The sequence below is a fragment of the Dama dama genome, chromosome 12 (assembly GCF_033118175.1).
Source record: "Dama dama isolate Ldn47 chromosome 12, ASM3311817v1, whole genome shotgun sequence".
NCBI lineage: Eukaryota > Metazoa > Chordata > Mammalia > Artiodactyla > Cervidae > Dama > Dama dama.
Window position 1 is genome coordinate 55,074,779 of NC_083692.1, and position 20,900 is coordinate 55,095,678.

Here is a 20,900-nt window from a genome sequence, read left to right on the forward strand (position 1 = left end):
GCCAGGGACCCTAGGGCCGGAGCGTGAACCCCGGGAGGAGGGGGCGCAGAGGGCGGAGGGTAGCACCGAGGCCCCCGGTCCCGCAGAGGCCCCTCTGCCCTCTCCCTGGCGTGCAGGTTTGGAAAACGGGAGGCCTCGCCCGGCGGCTGCCTCGGCTGGCTGCTCGGGTCCCCATATATAGTCATATCCACCGTCAACTGGGAGGCCGGCAGGCGGCAGCGAATGGGCGAGCAGCCCCCGCGGGAGCAGCGGGGAGGGCGCGGGGGGCGGAGGGAGGAGAAGGGGGAAAGGGGGCAGGAGAAAAAAGCTCTTCCAAAAAAGTATTGGCTGTCTTGAGGAATGCGGTCGCCCCCTTGGGAAAGTACATATCTGGGAGCAGCAGGCGGCTCTGCGCTCGCACTCCGGCTCCGCAGCTTCACCGCGCGCTCTCCTCCCTGCTCCCGCCGCAGCCCCAGGGCCCCTCGCCGCCGCCACCATGGACGCCATCAAGAAGAAGATGCAGATGCTCAAGCTCGACAAGGAGAACGCCTTGGATCGAGCGGAGCAGGCGGAGGCCGATAAGAAGGCAGCGGAGGACAGGAGCAAGCAGGTCTGCGCCTCCCCAACTGTGCGCCCGCGGATCGCCCGCGCTCCGCCCGCCCTGGGGCCCGGAGCCCCGGGACCCGGCCTGGCACCCCTTCCTGGCCCCTCACCCGAGGACTCCGGGAGCCACCCCCCACTCCAGGGCGTCTGAGAAGCGGGAGGGACAGAGCAAGACTGGCTTACTCTAACTTTTTCTCTTACCTGGGGACGCTTGTTTCCCTTCTCGGGTTGCGGGAGCCCGTGAAGTCCCATCAAGTGCTAGAGGCACTTGGTTCTGAGGATCAGAACGCAATTTTGGATCTGGGGGTGGGGGAGAGGAGGAGGGTTGAAGGGAATCAAATCCAGAAAGTGTTAGAAGTTCTTCTGGACTTTTGACCGGGGAATATAAAACATTCAACTGGGGGAGGGGGGAAGTCAGGGAGGAGGGAGCGACAGTCACGGAGTTTTTTGGTTAAAACAAAGATGGGACAGAAGAGAGGGTATGGCGGGCTCGGAATCATGGCCATCCATTTATTCTGCAACGCCAAGTTGTGGGCTTGAGCCCACCGAGACCTCGGTAGGAGTCTCGTCCCCGGGAGCGGTGGAGGGGTATGAAGTAGCCTCGGGACAAGAGGGGGTTACCTAGGGACCCTTGAGCCCCAACTCGGTGGCGCCCCAAAACTGAAGGGCCCCAGCCAACCCGGTGCCCGTGTTGTGTGTGTGTGTCTAACACCCGGTCCGTGCCGGCCGCCCGCGCCCGCCCGCCGCCGCCCCCCAGCTCGAGGAGGACATAGCGGCCAAGGAGAAGCTGCTGCGGGTGTCGGAGGACGAGCGGGACCGGGTGCTGGAGGAGTTGCACAAGGCAGAGGACAGCCTCCTGGCCGCCGACGAGGCCGCCGCCAAGGTACCCCGGGCGCGCGCGGCGCAGCGCACGAATGGCTAACTCTGTCTCTCTCTCTCTCTCCCTCCCTGTCTTTCCCTTTCTCTCTCCCGCTGTCCCTGTCCTTCTGGCTCTGCGCACCCACAACCCTCCCTTGCGGGATCACGCTGCCTGCCGCACCCCCCCACCCCGTCCCGTCCCCGTCCCCCACGGCCAACTCCCAGCTGGAAGATGAGCTGGTGTCGCTGCAAAAGAAACTCAAGGCCACCGAAGATGAACTGGACAAATACTCCGAGGCTCTCAAAGATGCCCAGGAGAAGCTGGAGCTGGCGGAGAAAAAGGCCACCGACGTAAGTGCACGCACACACTGCCCCCCTCACCTCCTGCCCTTGTGCCGGGCTCTGGGGGTCATCACAGGGGCCGCAGAACCACGGAGGAGGGTCACCTCCTCTTAGCTGGACACGTGCGCACAGCCTGCCATGGCCCAGAGCACTGGATGCTGCCCTCAACTGCTACTGCACACGTTCATTTTTATTTCATCCATTCCTCTCTCTTTTTTCGCCTTCTTTCCTTCACCCCTGGGGTTGGAGGCGGGTGAGGGTGGTGAGAATCTGGGAGAACACAGCAACTGAAATTGGACTCTGGAGGTGAAACTTCCCCGTGGTGGCAGAAAACCTCTGAGGTGTCATCACCAAGGTTTGTGCAAGCAGAATGCCTAGTTTTCTCCACTTTCTTTCTTTTTGCCATCTCTGGTGGGTGGGAAGGCCTGGTTTTCAGTGACCAATCTAGTCAGGATTCAGAGGACCTGGCCTCTATATTGAAAGAATGACATAGTGCATGCTACTTATTCTGAGAGGGTTAGGCTTGATGGTGGACCTCAGAAACCCTTGAGGCCTCCTTACCAGGGAAGTCTTAATCCAGCCCTTCAGATCTGCCTGGGAAGATGATACTTGCTTGGGTCTGCACTCTGAGGGCACTAGATCCAGAAAGTAAGCTGGGAGTTATATATAGCTCAGTGCTTTATATGGTATAGTGTGCTAGCTGCCCCCTGATTCCCCTGCTCGCCCCACCCCGACCTGTCAGCCTCCGACAACCACCACATAGTTTCAAGGGTGATGCACACACCACAAAAAGTCTGCCAGTATTTTGTCCACTGCCCTCTGAAATCTCTTAGCTGAAGAGCTTGCCTCTTCTGCTGCATAAGTCAAGACAGGCATTCGATTTCCAAAGGAATGACTTCTTTTTCACACCATTCTGGAAGCTAATTAAGCCTAGAGGCCCAATTAGGCAAGAATTCCTGGGGAAGGGAGCAACAATTTCAAGAATGTATGAGTACCAGGGAAAGCTATGCCCAGAAAGTTGAACACCAAGGGCAACGGCAGAATTTTTTGTATGGGAGTAAAGTGTACATTGATGGACGGTCTGGGTTTTGAAATCAGTAAAGGCTTTCTGTGATGTGAAAGGTGTGAAATGTAATCTCCAAGCGTGCTTTGTAAATGAGAGATCCAGACACAGGACATTTAGAATCTGACAAAAAGAAAAAGTTTCAGTGAAGAGCAAGGTCCCTGGAGAGGGGGTTCAAGGAAGCACTGATTTAGCTAAAATATTTAAGTTACAAACTACCTGGCTTTAGAAAAAGAGCCAGAAAACACATATAACTCTGCACCAGTTTTGTATAATGTAGATCAGATGTCTGCTCCGTATATGGTTAAATGGAGGATGCCTGTCTCCCCCAGATTCTCCAGCAGGACGTTTATTTAGCTTTTTCAAAAGAGCCGCTGATAGATCAAGGAGAGATATTCCTTATAAGGAAAAGAATGCAGAGAATTTGAAAATAGCCCAGTAAGACTGAAAGCAAGAGGAGAAAAAAGCTACTACAATTCTTAAGGGGGAAAAAAATCATAATTATTGTGTAACTATGTGGTGCTATCATGTCTTTATTGAAAAATCTTGTTTAAGGGAGCTTTGGAATGAGATGAGGTAGAAGTAGCAGAGAGGATATTTAAAGCTAGTTGGAGGGGGGGAGTGGGTGGAGCCACGAGGAGGGGGAGGTTTCTGAAACTGTTTTCCCTCTCCCACTGAAAAACTGTCCCTAATATGGTACACTTTTGGGGGGGGGGGCTACTATATTATCTTCCCCTTTTAGGTTGTTTGCAACCTGTAGGGATGTAGAAGACATTGTGAAGAAATGCTTTATTTAGAGTGATTCCTAACTAGTAAAAATAGTCAAGACCTGAGGAGGAAGAGACAGATGTCACAAGGGGAAGGAGGAGGTAGGAGAGAGGTCAGCTTCCTGAGGTCGAATCATATTACATTTGGGACTAGGGCATTGCATTGTCATTACTCACCAGTGTAAACTATTTTCACATTTTTCTACTGCTAAAAACATTTTCCTACCAAACAATTTACAAATCCTATTCCAGAAATGGCCTCTTCCTAGCTTGAAAGGTTGTAATTCGCATGGTCAAATCTCTGATGGCTTTGTTTTGAGTTTCTTGTGGTCAGTCCACCTAAGTGAGGCTGGAGGGGATCAAAGGCTCCATTTTTTCTGGCCTCAACTCCCTTCCTCAATAACTGTGATGTCTATGACATCTGCAATATGTGAGCCTTTATTCCCTGTAGGTCTTTTCTTCCTAAATCAGTGATTCTCAACCTTAACTAAACATGGATGGTTTAAAAACTTACCTAAGATGGTTTAAAAACTTAAAATCCAGGCTGCACCCTAGGCCAATTAGAATCGCTGGGAGTGGAACCCAGGTGTTAGTATTTGTTAAATATTCAGGTGATTCCAATGTGCAGCCAAGGCTGAGAATAACTGTCCTAAACTCTTTTGTATAATGACATCAGCATGAAAGTGAACTCACCTGAAACTGACTTTCCCAGGTGTTTGAAAAGCAAGACATTAAGTCACTAGTTGGCTGCTTGGAGCATGTGCACGTGTCCAGAATTTTCCAGGGCTCCTGAAGTTTCCCAGATGCCCTCTCTCCCACCCTCAAAGTTGGAGACCTACTGTCTATACTCTTAGGGAAGCGGTTGTGACCACCCTCCTGAGGAGACAAGCTGTGTGGAAACAAAGCAAGAGGCTCCACCTACAGGATGCGAGAGCCCATGCTGGGACTTGTGAGTCTCAGCAGAGGCTGTGATAATGTCCTTAGCAAATGAGTCAGAAAAGCACGTTCAGTTGTTATGGCTTTGGAGGAGGAGGGGGTTGTCAACTGTGTTTTCTTTCTCTTCATTATTCCCACACTTAAACACATTGGAACTGACTTGAAGGGCCTTCTGTGAGAAAGGTGAGGAAAGAAAGCCGTGAGACTTAGAAGACATTTAAAAACATAGCCCAAGGGAAGTATGGACAGAGACTGGTTCCCAGAGATTGTGTCCACTTTGGTTTTCATCCAGCCGCAGCCGGACGCTCTCATAGGGTTCTGTTGGCTTCCTTGGTGTGCTTTTTTTTTTTTTTTAACTTCTCAAAGGTTACATACTGTATAGTTGCATTTATATAACATTCTAACAATTATAAAATTATAGAGAAGAAAAATAGTAGATGCCAGGGCTTATATAAGGGATAAGGCAGGAGATAAGTGAACATGACTTCAAAAAGGCAATTTGAGGGATCCTTGGGGTAAAGGAAATGTTCAGTATCTTGTCTGCGTTTACTGCTGTTGTGTAGTCACTAAGTTAGTGTCTGACTCTTGGCAGCCTCATGGACTGTAGCCTGCCAGGCTCCTCTGTCCATGGGATTTCTCAGGCAAAAATACTGGAAGAGGTTGCCATTTCCTTCTCCAGAGGATCTTCCTGATCCAGGGGTCGAACCCACCTGCATTGGCAGTCACATTCTTTACCTTGGTGTGCTTTTAAGAAGCATCTCAGTCCAGCCCTGACTTGGTCAGATTACAGATTACAACCTTCCTACAATCAGAGAAGTTTGTAACTAGAAGGGACCCTTGAGACAATTTTTTATGGAAAAGAAAATAAGTTCCAGAGAGGCAGGCAGGTCTGAGGTCCCATAGCTGGTTATGGGCCATAGCTTGACTCTTAAGACAGTCTTTGTGTGTTTTAAAAAAATTTTTTATATTGGAATATAGCTTATTGACAGTATTGTGTGATAGTTTGAGGTGAACAGGGAAGGGACTCAGCCAAATATATATGTATCCATTCTCCCCCAAACTCCCCTCCCCTCCAGGCTGCCACATGAGATTGAGCGGAGCTTCCTGTCCATGTTGGTTATCCATTTTAAATATAGCGGAGTGTACATGTCCATCCTAATCTCCATAACTATCCCTTCCCCTCAACCATAAGTTGATTCTCTAAGTCTGTGAGTCTCTTTCTGTTTTGTAAGTTCATTTAAAGAGTTTCATACAGTATTTCTCCTCTAAGGCAATGCCTGTTATTAACTAAAGCTATCACTGAGTTACGTACTTACCTCGTATTGTGCTCAGCGCTTTCTATTATTTCATAATCCTCAAGTACAACTAATAACCGCGCTTTTACAGATGAAGTCACGTTGTTTTCCAAGTCACACAGCCAGGAGAGAACCAAAACCCAGATTGTAACCTAGCAAGACAGCATTTAGGAGGTTTAACCTCTGTGCAGTATGTTAGTGGTTTTCACGTCCTGAGTTTGGAGGGGAGGACAGTTGTTGGGTTAGGATCTGCTGTTCTGGGGTTCTTTACAGTCCCTTTGGGGACACATTCAAGCTCCAAATGTGGGGCTTCGCTCCGCTTCTCTCCCTCTTGGGCAGGGGCAATCTGGCAGGCCGGAGCGGAGCGCTCCAGCCGCCAGTAGGCGGCACCGTCGCCCCTTGCAGCCAAATCCGTTACTCCGGGTTCTCCGCGGTGCCAGGGCGGGGCGCTGGGAGCCGAAGTAACATCCTAGGCGCCGAGGAGCCCTCTCTCCTACCCACCTGGTGCCCCCGCAGCGCGCGCCGCGCCCTTCGGCCCCGCAGCCGCGAGCATGCGCGGTGCCTCCCGCGGTTGGCGAATTCCCGGGGTCCGCGGCGCGCGACCCGCCCCGCCCGCTGGGTCCGCCCCCGGCGCTCGCGCACCCGCTTGCGGTTCGCCTGAGCTGCCCGGGAGGCCGAGACTTCCGGGCTGAGCCTGGGCCGCAGGGGGCGCCGCCGTCGCGCGCTGCGGCCTGGGCGGGGCGGGCGTTCGGAGTGCGGCAGCAGCAGCGGCAGGAGCGCGGCAGCCCGCCTCTCCCACCGCAGCCCGCCCGCTTGCCGGCCCGCCGCCGCCCGGCGCGATGGCGGGGAGCAGCTCGCTGGAGGCGGTGCGGAGGAAGATTCGGAGCCTGCAGGAGCAGGCGGACGCCGCGGAGGAGCGCGCGGGCAGCCTGCAGCGCGAACTGGACTACGAGAGGAAGCTGAGGGAGACCGTAAGGGACCCACCCATCACCCACCACCAGAGGCGCTTTCTCCCCGGTCGGCCCCCCCGGCGCCCCGCAGGGCCTCCAGGAGCCCACCTTCTCTACCCCTCCCCCCGCCTCGGGGGCACCTGGCGCACCTGGGCCCGCAGGTGTCGTCTGGGGAGGGGCCCTGCCCCTTCACCTCGGCCTTTTCATCTCGCTGCTCTGCAGGCAGAGAACCGAGGGGGAAAGCAGGAGTGGTGTTGAGAAGGTTCTGGAAGCAGCACTTTCCCAGAAGGGGCTCTCTCTGGGGTGTTTGCGTTCGACCCGGCGTCTCGGGTCCCCGGGGATGTGCCCTTTGCCCTCCTGGCATTATTTACTCGGAAGGTGGGGACAAAAGCGGTCCCTCCTTTTGGAAATCTGTTCTTTTGGGAAGGACGCTAACAGATCACGCCTGAGGCATTGCCAGGCTTTGAGGCCCGGGGATGCTCAACTCGCCCATCTCTGTCCAGCCTCCGTTTCTTGAAAGCCTGTTTCTCTAGGGTAGGTGAGACACTGACAGCGCGTGTTCTGACTTAGTATGCAGCCCTTTGCCCATCCCTTTCTTAACCACCCCTCCTCCCAAGTTCTCCTGTACAGATAGATGTTCCTTTGTTACTGAGTCTTGAAAAAGTTGGCTAAATGGCTACGATTATTGAGTGTTTTCTCCCGCCCGCTGCCCCCTCCCCCATTTTGAGTGTAATTACCTGGCTTCCTTCCTTTTTCCTAAGGCAAACGTATCCAGCAAACAGGAACAAGATTTCAGAGGTAGTTCAGGCGTTTGCTGTTTGGTTTTTGAGTGTGTGTGTTTTATATCAGGATACCTAGACACCTTGGGAATTTTAGGACAAGCGCTCATACACGGTCGTGCTTCTGCTTGTTCGGGTGGGAGGGTGGGCTTGCGCGTGCGTGTGGCATGTGCGCGCTCTGTCGTGTCCAACTCTTTGCGACCCCATGGACTGTAGCCTGCAGTACTTAATAGAGGCCTTTACTGAGATGAGAAGTGTATGTAGTGGTGTTATGGTTGGCTGTAGAAGCTATGGGACCTGTGTTGCATGAAATACCTAGAAGCAAATGGATCCTCTTAAGAGGAAAGCCTAACTAGATGCAGTTTCAGATAAAACGGGCAGGAACTAGGAAATCAATAGTCAAGAGGTCATTTTCTGTAGAGGACAAGACAGCAAAGGTCCCATGGCTGTTCCTGCATTTGGCCAGGCAATGAACGAATTCCAACTCCTTCTCTGACTCGCTGTTGTCCTTGAGCCGTTAGAACCAATAGAAGAGGATGATGGATAAGAACTTTTGATTCAGGCTGCGGATCATTGAACTTCTCAGCCCCTCAGTTCCTGGACTGTACAATTTGTATAATGGTAGTACCTGCCTGTTGTGAGGATGAAAAGAGTATGTGTAAAGAAGTTGCCATGGTGCTTAGCACACTAGTGCCTTGTGTCAGTATAAGAATGGCTTTGCACTCTGCATCGCTCATTATTCCCTTGCTTTCAGTTCTCCAGCGATCAAAGGGCTTTGAAAATGGGATGCTCATTTCACTGCATCTTAAAACACTCCATTTCAATGCTTCTAATCAATAATTCTTGTTTCAGCTTGAACAGAGAGGACACAGGCAGACTGGAAGGAATGTTTGGTGGGTCAAAGCGGTGTTAGTGGTGGAAGTTGGTAGAGCTCCCCTCCCCCTGCTAAGAAAGAGTATATGTGGTCCTGTGAAGGAGAGCCTCTTACGCACTCCTGTCCTGGTGATTGATGTTAAACACAGAAGATAGATTTTACGAAGGGCACATTGTTACCATTATACTCACCTTCTCTTTTGGGCTTAGTTTTTATAACAGTACTCTTCCTGGGCCAGTTGGCTAAAGGTAGTGCTTTCATTCTTTTCAAAGCTTTATGTTAAAAAGTGGTTTAAATAGCTTCAATTTTTTAAGTGATTTTTGAAAATAGTCTATCTGGAAGATTGGACAGACGGACACAGAGCTTTTTTTATGACAACAACTTAAAGACTGGGTCAGACCACTGAAGAGAGAATTTCAGATTGAGAGGTGTTCCTAACTTACAAAACTGAAACTTGAAGATCGCTAATTTAAGGTGGTTTCTTGGTAGTTGTCAGACATAGCTGTGAGTTAAGCTAGCAGTCACAGTTTTTCTTGGCAGCAGAGATAAAAGTTTAGTGACAAAGTCGTGAGCCACTGCAAAAAAAAAATATGGAGACTTGGCTCTACATTCAGGGTCTCAAAGGTTCAGACAGGCTGTAGTTAGTTAATTGGCCCTGTTGCACCAGCACTTACCTTGGAAAAAGCAGTCATCTCTCTTTTTCTACTGGTTTGTTTTTCCCAAGGTGTATGGGCCCTTCAAAATGTTGGAATGCAGCTACTTTGCTGGATGTAATGGTTGACTCTAGGTCTTGTGACCCACTGGGGTTTTGTTTGTCTTTTGTCCTTATCAAAGGAAAAGAGGGAGCAAGAAGAAGCCAGTCCTCCTTTCTCCTTTCTGGATGGCACCCAGCAAGCAAAGGGACTTAGAGTTGCAACCTGTAGGTTCTTAATTGGTAACTTTATTAAATCATAGGAAAAACCAACTTACAAAAATCCCAGCCTTTTCCCTCTTTAGAATTGGTAAATATTTCTGAGACCAGGATTCTAAAAGTGTATTTTGTGCTCACATTGGCACCGCCCCCCCCCCCCCCCCAGGGTGTCAATAACAGGAGTGTACTCTCTGGCTTTCTGCTTTCATATATAGACGAGGCTAAGGTACTACAATGCCCTGTTCACATTGCTTCTTGCTCATTGTACAAATATGCCTCACGAATTATAGGCTTTGGTGCGGATAGAGAGGTTGTTTTTATCTCTTATCCATGGGAGTGCCCCTTAATGTCATCTATGTTTTTTTTCCACTTTCTTTACCATATAAGGGCAGAAGTTTAACTTGGCTTTAGTGGCTTGGTGTTACACAGTAAAGGGTGAAACCTTCTCTGGACAGCTACAGTTTGCATGAAATAAAAAGACCTGACCTGTGATCATCCCATGCTGCACTCCAGTTCAGGAGGACTTGGAAAATACATTCCAGAGGATTTGTTCTTAGAATATATTATTCTCCTACCATTATTTCTTCTTAACAGTCTTAACAGGAATACTGGTTTTTAAAGTAAAAATCATTGCTATTTTTAAATTGTCTCTAGATATATTGACTGTAACATCTGGATTTTGTGAAAATCTAGGCCCTGTAAAAGTTTTCTTTCAGATCTGACTCGGAGAAATATTTTTGCTGTATTGTGTGGCCATGCCTTTGATGGCTTTGTAGCATCTTGTAGAGGTGCATAGGAATGGTGTGCACCTGCCCTTATTTTGTGTATAGGTAGCTGGTACCTTGTGGAAGAGGGCTTCCAGGTGGCTCAGTGGTGAACTGCCAACACAGGAGACAAAAGAGGGTTGGGTTTGATCTCTGGGTCGAGAAGATTCCCTGGAGCAGGAAATGGCAACCCACTCCAGTATTCTTGCTTGGAGAATGCCATGGACAGAGGAGCCTGGCATGCTATAGCCCATGGGGTCGCAAAGAATCGGACGTGACTGAACAGCCAGCACACACCTTGAGGAAGGGGATGGGGCAAGGCACATACAGCTCCAAGGCACCTCACACGTGCAGGGCACCTGGTGGCTGCTTAACAACAATTCTCTAGGATGACAGTTGGTAGCCTTTACTAATGTAGCAGTCTCTTTTCTGAGTAGCTCATAACATGTTGAGACACAATAGCATTTTTGAAATAAAAGAAACTGACATCCCAAACAAAGACTTTGCCAGCAGTGTCAACACATGGGCTGTTGTTAGAAGGTAACCTAGGACACTGAGGGTGATTTTCATGCCTGGAAATAATTTGTGTCTGGGGTCGTGACCCTTCCCAAACACCTTGTTGTTTATATCTGCTTTTTAAATAACAAATGGTCCGGTGACTGTGAGGTTTGTACTGAGGCAGCAGCCAATGAAGTCTTAAGTAGAATGCCCAGGTATTGTGATGAAAACAACCTTAGAAAATACCTGAAGAAGCCTCAGAACTCAGAGAATGCATACCAGAAATAAAAGCTAGTGAAGGTGAGAGATGTGGGCCTTTTGAACACAGCATAATCCAAAAAAAAAAAAAAAAGTGAAAAGAGTGCCCTTAATTGATGAAACAGAATGTATCTTCTGTTCTAGGGAGCCAAATTAAATTGTGATCAGACCAGTATTGTAAGGCCCGAGAAGCCTGTAAGAGTCCAGGTTTTTCCCTGGGGAAGCTTTTGTAGGGATACATACTCCCCAGATACTGCTTTCAAATCCAGGTCATAACCTACAAGCACCTTTGCCCATCTTGCTGTGAAACCTCCCGGGGCAGCAGGTGTTGGCTTCTGGGGTTGAGAGCAAATGCTCCGTGTCCTTGTGTGAGCTGTTCCCCCCCTGGTGTTACTTGATGATGTTTTTTAATTTTTTACCACGCCTTTTTTTCAAAAAGCATTGAGAGGACTTGCTCAGCAGATGATAATGAGTACAGTTCTAGTCCTGGATAGGTTTTGTCCCGAAGGCTTTTCTTTCAGTCCGGGGTTTGAATTGGGGGCGACTGTAGAGAACCTGCTGCGCTGATGTCAGAAGGTGGAAAGACCCCACAGGTGAGAACCAACAATCCCAGGGCTTCCCTGAGGCTCCAGGAGGCCTTGAGAAGTGAGACAGGTGAGCCTGTACTGGAGGAGCAGGGAACTAGGATGCTCGTCCTGCCTCCCACTGATGGCTGTGTGACCCAAGCATGCTTCAACCCCCAGGGTCAGAGGTCCCTGCCTCTTCCTATTTTCTCAACAAAGAGCTCCATGAGTGGTTCCTGTAGGCTTTGCCAGTGTCTTTGGGTGGGGTGGTGGGTGGTTGCTTTTTTATAGTGCAGATTCCCACCTTCCTCTCTTGACCTCTTGGATCAAAATCTCTAGGGATGGGGCCTGGAAACGTGTACTTTTAACGTGTCTTCAGGTGAACTCAGACAGCCAGTTGTGGGAACTAGGGACCCTTTGAGCTAAACATCTGAGACCCCGTTTTTGTGGACCACTCACAGGTCTGTTCTCTGGGTTGACCCAGTCCTGGCTCCTGGAACTGGTCTCCATTCCTGGCCGTTGTTTGGGTGCCCTTTATGGGGCCTGTTGACTGGTATTCCTACAGGACACAACCCCTAATGTAGATTCTACAAAATGCTCCAATGGGGAAAGAAGTTCCATTTATAAAACAGCATCCAGAGCTAAAGAAAGAGCAGAGTGGGGGCTGGAAGAGCAAAGACTTGGATCAATGGGGGTTCCTCTCTGGGAGGAAGATGTTTTGTGCAGAGGCAGGAATGAACATGGAGTGCTGTCCCTGACGCCACAGGTACATGGGAGCCTGGGGACCCAGAGTGGCCTGTTACCTGAAAGGTCCTTTCCCTGGAGCATAAACAGTCTCCTTTCTATGAGTACAAAGTCCTTGAGGTCAGGGCCCAGATTGAAAACAGAGCTGGAAACTTCTAGTGTGGTGGCTACAGAAATTGTTTTGAAAATCTTGTTGACATTTCTCTGGCCACAGCACCTATAACAAGCATATTTAAGAAAGAGGGAGAAAATACTTTTGAGTATATGACCTAGACACTCTACTGAGTTTTTTTCTTGGTGGTATTTTAGGGGGTGGGTTTGTTTTGCTCTTCATTTTAGTTTTCATCTTTCAGAGTTGCTTGCTTGTCCTCCCACCCCAGTTCATAAAAGGAATAGAATTTTCCTTCTATCTCAGGTCAACATGGCGAGCAGGCCAGCCATTTCAGCATCAAGCAGGTGGAGCTGGAGGGTATTCAAAAATGGTATATAAGGCTGCTGGATTCAATAAACTGGGCTTAATGCCAGATGATACAATATATGAGAATGACGATGTGAAAGAGCCATAAGAAGGCTTCCTGAGAACCTTTATAATAACAGAGTGTTTCGCATTAAGAGAGCGCTGGACCTGAGCATGAGGCAGCAGATCCTGCCTAAAGAGCAGTGGACAAAACATGAGGAGGATAAATTCTACCTTGAACCGTATCTGGAAGAGGTTATTCGGGAAAGAAAAGAGAGAGAGAAATGGGCAAAGAAATAATTTAGTAGTCTAAATCTGTGGGTACAGCTGTTCTCAAGTATTTTTATGAAGTTGGTTAAACCTGAAGTGTACAATGTAGAACTATTTGGGCTGTAAATGTATTGCTTTAAATAAATATTATAATTATTGTTGGGGTGGGGGGGAAGGAATAGAATTTTCCTGGAACTGGAAAATACAGAAATCTGACCTGACCCAAAGATATGCCCTTAATGTATACCTTCTTCCAGTTTTTTGTTTTTGTTTTTTAATACAGGGCTAAAAACTTTCAAAAGTTCCTGTACTTAAGAAATGTGTTATCCATATCATCCTCATCCCTCCCCCACCTCCCAAAAAAAACCAACGTTCACTGGCCATTGAGACCTGGTGGGGCCCATTACTCGCTGTGCATCTATAATGATTGACTTTGTGGGTGGGTACAGTTGTAAACTGACCTTGGATTCATTTCACATTCACCCCTACTCCCTGCCTCCGTCAGCCAGTTGTTACTACATAGTTAATTTTTGACGAGATAAAAGTGTATTTGAATGTTTTTATAGAGTCCTTCACCGTGGTTGGAGATGCCCTAATCACCTCTCTTTCCCAGAGAGAACTTGGCTTTTAAAATTTTACAAATCTAGATGAGCAGAGAGCAGAGTGTTCTCGTGTTCCTTTAGTTCAAGGCTGTGATCGAAGACTCTTGCTACTTGTACATGTCAAGCCCATGTACCATGGGTCCAGAACTCAGAAAGTTGCTTTTGTGTAAGTTGGTTTTGCTTATTTTGTTCAGTAGCCCATACTCCGTATAGAGAATCATGATTCCTTGCACATAAGAAGGAATGTGAATAAGGAAGACAGCAATGTAGGTAGAGAGCTAGCATCATCCCTAAGTGCAGGTTGTAATTTTTAGAAAACTCCCAAGTGTCCTGAAAAACCCATCATTGCAGGATAAGCACACATTCAAAGTAGATGAGGAAACGCTGCCAAATTAGCAAATTCCATCTTTCACTTCCATGCGTAATAGTTAAACAGCCACCAATGCAAGTGTATGTAATGGACCCAGCCAGTCTTGCAAGTGTCCTGAGGCTCATAGTAACAAATGCTTTTAACTATAGGTAAACATCACATCCCCCAAAAAAGAGCATATTTCAGAGATAGATACCAAGTAAAAACAGTATCTGTACTGCTTTTCTTCTAAGGAGTTTGAAACTCTTCTTGTAGCAACCCTGACTTGTGAGAAATGCCTGTAGGCTTAGGTCACAGACGCTTGGGAAATTTGTTTTGGCGCTATTCCAGTGTGACCTGTTATCCTTAAGAGGTGCCAAAGGGCACGGGGGCTTACTGGGTTTTGTTGTGTCTCTGTATGGTTTTATATTTTAGAACCACTGAACTTAAAAATCTTTTAGTTCCTAAAATATTTAATAACGCCCCTTTGAGAATGTGATCAGAAGAAAGGAGAATTGAGACTCCTGAGTCCCAAGTTCTCGCTGAGCTCCTCTCATCGTGTGTGAGGGAGCCTGGGTCAGTCCTGTCGCCTCTATCCACACCTCAGCCCCCACCATGTGAGGTGGCAGTGATGACGCTCCCCTCTGAGAGTCAGGTAAAGCCAGCATGTTGAAATCTGTGTTAGAAAGGAACCAAATGAGAAAGTGTTGCTGACGGTCCCTCTGTCCCACGAGGATGATGTTTGTGGATTTGCATATACCCCAAGGTGGACGCCCACTGGATAAATCAATGGATGAACATATCCAACAACCCCAGAGTTGACCACGGCTTGTAGCACACTTTAGGGTAGCTCACCACAAAGCCAGGCTTCCTTGTTGAACGAGCGTTTCAGTCCAGCCCCTCTTGAATGCACTACCCTCACGTCCTCTCCAACACTAAAACACCTCTCATTCTCTCTGCCCAGGCTGAAGCCGACGTAGCTTCTCTGAACAGACGCATCCAGCTGGTTGAGGAAGAGTTGGATCGTGCCCAGGAGCGTCTGGCAACAGCTCTACAGAAGCTAGAGGAGGCCGAGAAGGCAGCAGATGAGAGTGAGAGGTGAGGCCTCGTCGTCCAGCCCACCTGTTAGCACAGCCTTTCCTCCTGATGGAACCAGAGGGCTCTCTGATCTTGGGCGTCCAAGGATTTCACAGTACCTTGGTGCCATCATTTCCTCACTTGATCCAGGTGTAACTACTGGTTTTATTTGTTTAACACCAGTGAAACACTTTTGTTTTAAATCTCAAGGTGGCAAAGAAAAAAAAGACTCTGTTCCTGCCCTCCTAGAGCTCACCACCCAGCGAGGGAAATGGGTGTTTAAACGGCGGGTTCTAGGGATGTAATTTGGTTCTTTCATTCCTGCTGACCATGGAGCAATTCTGCATTTTGTTTAAAAGATAACTTTATGTTAAAATACACCCAGAAGGCTTAGGCCGAGGTAAATAAAGTATGGGCTGTCAGTTGTCAAATAGCCCAACAAATGAGTGAAAGAGAAAGCACAGATAAAACAGAAATATAATCCACAAAAGTAAGTTGTGTTGGACTTAGTAAAGCTGGTAAGACATGCGTGCACAAGTAAATACAGTCAGATCTGCAAGTCCTCTGAGCCCACTCACCCCGTGACCTGACTCTCCCTGACTTATGACCGCAAGATCCAGCCTTGTGGTAGTAAAGGAAGACCAGGGCCATATCAGCCATCATGTTATTCCAGCAGGCATTTTCTCTCATGCTCAGCTGCTCAAGTTAATGTACTCCTGTTGCTTGGAAGCACTCCAAGAAAGACTCCTTAAGACTGGAGAGAGTTCTGTCCTTAGAGAGATGAGGAAGCAGTGTAGTGTCTCAGACACTGGCAGTGCGTATCTGTGCTGTGACCTGGCAGATACGTGCAGTCACTGATTTTGTCCCTTTCTCCATTTTTGAGGTGCATTTCTGCTCCCTGCCACCATGGGAAAAGTGATTTCAGACTTAGGATTAAAAAGGCTTGTTAGCTGAAGTTTTTCAGCTCGTTATTCACCATTGCGTCTTGTTTCTTTTCTAACTAAGAGTTTGGGAATTTTTAAAGATGACTTACCATCTCTTATGATATACACATAACCAGTGATTTTGTGGCTGGTTTCTTCCTGAAATACACTTGTTAGTGAACCTGAAAGGCAATCTGGCAACGTTAAACTTTATAGTAAAAAAGTATTTTAGAAATCACTTACTCCAGTCCTCTGATTTTACCAATGAGAAAACTAGGGTTCAGAGACAGGTGTGGCCTGCCTGAACCGAATATATGGCCAAGGCAGGATTCCAGTCTCCTAAGATATATTGTAGTCTTTACTTTTTTTTTAATAGATTTAATGGGTTTAATAAGTTTACCCCTTCAGTTCCTATTTGCAGCACCCAATATTCCTTTGAAATACCAGACTAACCCAGCAGTAAAGTTCAGACCTTCAGAGTTGAAAAATTCAGGTTCTCTGAGCATTCTGTGTTGCAATGGCATTGTAGTCGTTATGTTTCTAATTGATTTATCTTACTTAGATTTTGATAAATGAATCCCATTTTAACATAACTTTATTGCATAAATCTGCAATATATCATAGGTCAGTTAACAGTTTTCATAGCTTATGCCACGCTGAAGGATCCACACATACACATCAACAAAGAAGATGGTGTTGGTCTTGGCTCTCAACCCCTCTAATATAAAAGCGTCATTATAGGCAAAACTCAGTTTCTTCTCCAAAGTTGTCCACACGAAATTGCCATTTTTACGGGTCGGATATGGTCAAATATCAGCAGTTTCGCTTGGTTCAATCTAATAGTTACATTTGTGGCTAAAGGGGTAAGAACAGCTACTTTCTTTGTGGAAAGAAAGTACACAAAGGTAAATTTGTTTTTGTTCTAACCTTAGTCCATTTTCAGGCTGAGGCTTCCCACTGGAAAAGGGAAGAAATCCCATTATTTACACAGCAAGTAAAGCATGTTGGCTTTTCCGATTCCACCTCTTCCAGATTCGAAAAAAAGGACCGTGTCCTGGTGCCTTTCATTTAACATGAGCTGCCTGGACAGTGTCAGCAGTACCAAAAGTGTAAGCTTTCCTTCACAATAAACAGGGATAGGGAAATGGATGTCTTTTCCTGCTTTCAGCTCTGGAAAGTCTCACTTCATGGCTTGGAAGATGAAAGTAGCTATGTTTCAGTCTGTCAGTCACACTGAACCTCACAAACCATGGCTGTGCAATGGGAGTTCATGGAAGGCACCTCTAAATCTTGGCTTTTCCTGCCAATTTTCCTTTTCAGAGGCATGAAAGTCATTGAGAGCCGAGCCCAAAAGGATGAGGAGAAGATGGAGATTCAGGAGATCCAGCTGAAAGAGGCCAAACACATTGCTGAGGATGCCGACCGCAAGTATGAAGAGGTCAGATCCTGGAGCTTAAGGCCTCATGGGTCCCCAGCCATGGCCCAGAAGCGGGGACTGGGGGAGCAATGAAACCATCTGTTTCCTTAGCAGAAATGAGTGTGTTTGAGAAGGAGAGTTCCTTTGTCCCCAGAAGATGGTTCTTAGTTTTGATCCTACTAGGGAGTCATTCGCACCGGGAAAGACCAGGGCTTTTGTTGTCCCCCGCCCTCAAAGACTAGGACACAAGGTCTTTGGCCAGACAGCAGGGAAGGTTGGGTCGCTTGTGTTTTGTGAAAGGAGCATCTCATGCTCTCACCATGCAGGCAGTTACCCCGCGTGAGATCCACCTGGTGCAACCCAGTTTAGGTGGTGTAGAGACACAGACCACACATTTGCTCTCTGGATTCATGGAGGCACCTCTCAGTCTGTCCTCTCTCCTCACGACTCACAGGTGAATCACCTCCTGGTCATGTCCCCATGAAAGCACCCTCCTGTGTTAAGAGCCCACATGACTCTTTAAGGTTTTAGTTTTTCCCTTTAGCTCTCCTGAAACACCACTGACTCTTCATCACCATCATCCTCTCCAGGTTACGCTATGCTCACTAATTTTGAAATGCTTTATAGGATCCCTTCTTCCTGGTCCTTTCTTCCTTCGACCTCATTAGTCATCTTACCAACTTCTCATGTTAGCATTTTCTTGCTATTTCTGTTGGCATTTTTAACCTCCTCCACCAAAAGGAAGTGGAGGTACAGAGCTCTAAATTGATGAAGTTCTTTTAGGGTTTTTTTCAGTCTTGCCTTGCAGCTCCCACCTTTTCAGCATAAAAGGCATCGTGTCTCATCATCCTGCTATTTCAGAGATGGTGAATTTCATCTCTCCCCCTCTTTCCACAGTTGGTCTGGCTGCTGTGTAATTACACAGGCTTTACTTGGGTCAGACTTCACATGTGCCTGCCTACTCATAACTGACCACTCTGGATCTTTGTGAGCAGATGGTCTCCTCTCCATGGGCATTCCTGGTGGAGAGTTGCTTCCCCTCCAGTCCACGGGAGAGAGGATCATCTTATTTGTAGGCAAGAACTCCCAGGGGCTGAGTCTAGCCCCTGCCCTCCCCCCCACCCCCCACACACACTATACTCAGAGCTTGGAAGCCCCATGGTGTATGTGTTTTGTGTTTGTCCTGCTGCAGGTGGCCCGTAAGCTGGTCATCATTGAGAGTGACCTGGAGCGTGCAGAGGAGCGGGCTGAGCTCTCAGAAGGGTAAGCGGGCCCGGCGCCAGGAGGCCCTGTGTGGGGCGCTGCGGAGCAGTGACTAAACAGCATGACCTTCTGGCAGCTGCACATTTACCTGTTTCAGCTCCGGGCTCCTCCTGTGCTCATTCGACGTGGATGAGCCACGCGTTTGGAACATGGAGGACTTGTGTGGGGTGTCTGTGTATGAATGCGTGTATCACTGCATGCCTTACCTGCACACTGATTTTGAGAATGGCCTTGTGCATTTCCTGTGTCCACTAACAGCCAAGTTCGACAGCTGGAAGAACAATTAAGAATAATGGATCAGACCTTGAAAGCATTAATGGCTGCAGAGGATAAGGTACTGATGGCTCACGTATGGGTTTTAGGTTTAACTGCAACCCAGGCATCTTTCAGCTTCCAATGCCTACTGGTCCGTTTTTATAACGACTGCACCTTCACTACACCCTCTGCTATCTTATATCTTGCTTTAAGTGCTTTCTTTGGGTCCTTTATACTCTTTTGTTTTTCCTTCATAAATGCTCTTTGGTGCAGCCAAAAAAGAAGCCAAATCATCACACTTTGAAGCTGTTGAATTTTGTCTCTCCACCTCTCTGCTGTTGGAAGGAAGGTCCGGGGCAGTGTCCATGGTGAAATTGGACATCTCAGCCCCTGATGGTTTGGCTTCTTTAAGGCAGCCCTTTGTTCTCTAGGACTTGGTTTTCATTTTTTTCCCATCCCTCTCCTTTTTCTCTCCTCCTTCCTCTGGCCTGTCTCCCACCCTTTCTACCTCTGATCGAAAACATTAGCAAATGTGCCGAGCTTGAAGAAGAGTTGAAAACTGTGACGAACAACTTGAAATCACTGGAGGCTCAGGCTGAGAAGGTAGGCCAGGAGCACCGTGTGGGGGAGAGGCATCATTTAAGAGCTACTCAAGAGACACCCCCTTTTTCCCTTCTGAGGCCCTGCCAGTCAGAGGGATAGTCCATTAGACACTTTAGCCAGAGGCCTCATTTTGAGGCAATTTCCTGATGGTTATTGATACCAGATTCGTTTTGTTTTTTTTTTTTTTTTTCAATGGAAAATCCATTTTGTGTTGAGTATGTGAGTCATCCATAACAATTTAATTTAAACCAAGTGCCAAATGTATAAGTGATCTTGTTCTCATCCCATGTAAAACAATAGGCAGGAAAGCAGAGACCGCATTATGGTGTGCCATTTGATCCCAGAGGCTCCATTACCTCCCGAGAGATGCTCAACATCTGTTGGCTGGGCTGGCACTTTCTTTGTATTAGAAGACACAAGTATAGGGTGAGCTGTGGCTTGACATCTGGAACATTCTCTCTGATTACAGTACTCGCAGAAGGAAGACAAATACGAGGAAGAGATCAAGGTCCTTTCTGACAAGCTGAAGGAGGTAATATTAGGGGTGTTTCAAACAAAGCCAACTGGATTGAGTTTGTCTCTGTGGAGCCATTTTTCATTTTAATGTTACAATGATCCAGGGGTATTCCGGGGTGGGCTTGGAGAGCCAGCAGTGGTAGCCAGCCGCCTCTCACTGTGGTGATTCGCTGGTGGGTGGTTTCAGACCACTTTGTGGGTGCCAGGCTTGACTTTCAGTTTCCCTATCTTTGTAGCTAGCGGCCACCTAAAACTTCCCAATTTTGATTGAAATAAATTGAATTATTGCAGGCTGAGACTCGGGCTGAGTTTGCGGAGAGGTCAGTAACTAAATTGGAGAAAAGCATTGATGACTTGGAAGGTAAGATCTGAAGTCTTGTTTCTAACTTAGCCCTTATGGCTGAATACTGACATGGCAAAGTGACTTTCCAGTCATGGCATCCTCCTTGACATACTCCTTTGCGCTTGCACATTTTTCTGGTCTGCCCTTTGGAGTTCTGTGGCTCTTAAGCTCTCTGCTCACCAGATGACTGCTAGCCACCAGACGGGGCCCGTCTTCTTTTTGTAACAGCAGATGCCAAATGGCTCCACTGCACACTCTTAGAAGTGTGGCTGGTTTATCTTTCACTGTGAGTGAGGCGGTTGTAGGTGAGAATGACTGGTGTGTTTTCTGTCTTCAGTGATACCTTCTTATTGTCAGAATGGTAAGGATTTGGTTTTTAGGCACAACTTAATCTTTCCCCAAGTGTGAATTCGATGTAAGGGTTTGAATTTATTTTTCTAAGTTACTAATCATCTTGGCATATGCTCTGTGCCCTGAAATGGGGGGATGGCGGGTAACAGGGCATTATTGTACTTGGACATTATACGTAAGCATTTCTTCCCTCATATTTAGGTTTTATTTTGGTAACACCCTCTCTGTCTCTCAGAAATTCCAAATGTTGAGCCCCAAGGCTGTGAAAAAAGAAAAAAAAATATGTGAAAT

General features: G+C 47.7%; 1 protein-coding gene, 1 long non-coding RNA gene and 1 pseudogene across 26 annotated transcripts in view; 2 read left to right on the plus strand and 1 right to left on the minus strand.

The window, feature by feature from the left end:
* The window catches only part of LOC133066333 (uncharacterized), a 53,939-nt gene extending 52,611 nt beyond the window's left edge, over nucleotides 1–1,328 (minus strand). The window contains exon 1 of the long non-coding RNA XR_009695121.1: nucleotides 784–1,328. This is a non-coding gene — a long non-coding RNA (uncharacterized LOC133066333). The remainder of the gene's footprint in view (nucleotides 1–783) is intronic.
* The window catches only part of TPM1 (tropomyosin 1), a 28,927-nt gene continuing 8,395 nt past the window's right edge, over nucleotides 369–20,900 (plus strand). For 4 of the 25 annotated variants that reach the window (XM_061157299.1, XM_061157300.1, XM_061157306.1 and 1 more), the window contains exons 1-7: nucleotides 6,668–6,814; nucleotides 14,826–14,959; nucleotides 17,182–17,299; nucleotides 18,471–18,541; nucleotides 19,324–19,399; nucleotides 19,869–19,931; nucleotides 20,207–20,276. In XM_061157299.1, the coding sequence (XP_061013282.1) occupies nucleotides 6,683–6,814; nucleotides 14,826–14,959; nucleotides 17,182–17,299; nucleotides 18,471–18,541; nucleotides 19,324–19,399; nucleotides 19,869–19,931; nucleotides 20,207–20,276 (664 nt within the window). In that variant the 5' untranslated portion in view covers nucleotides 6,668–6,682. Of the gene's footprint in view, nucleotides 590–1,339; nucleotides 1,466–1,665; nucleotides 1,792–6,659; nucleotides 6,815–14,825; nucleotides 14,960–17,181; nucleotides 17,300–18,470; nucleotides 18,542–18,799; nucleotides 18,876–19,323; nucleotides 19,400–19,868; nucleotides 19,932–20,206; nucleotides 20,277–20,900 lie in introns of those variants that run through there. The other 21 variants (XM_061157293.1, XM_061157311.1, XM_061157292.1 and 18 more) reach the window with 18 other exon arrangements.
* On the plus strand, nucleotides 7,741–14,819 carry LOC133066331 (cytochrome b-c1 complex subunit 7-like; annotated as a pseudogene).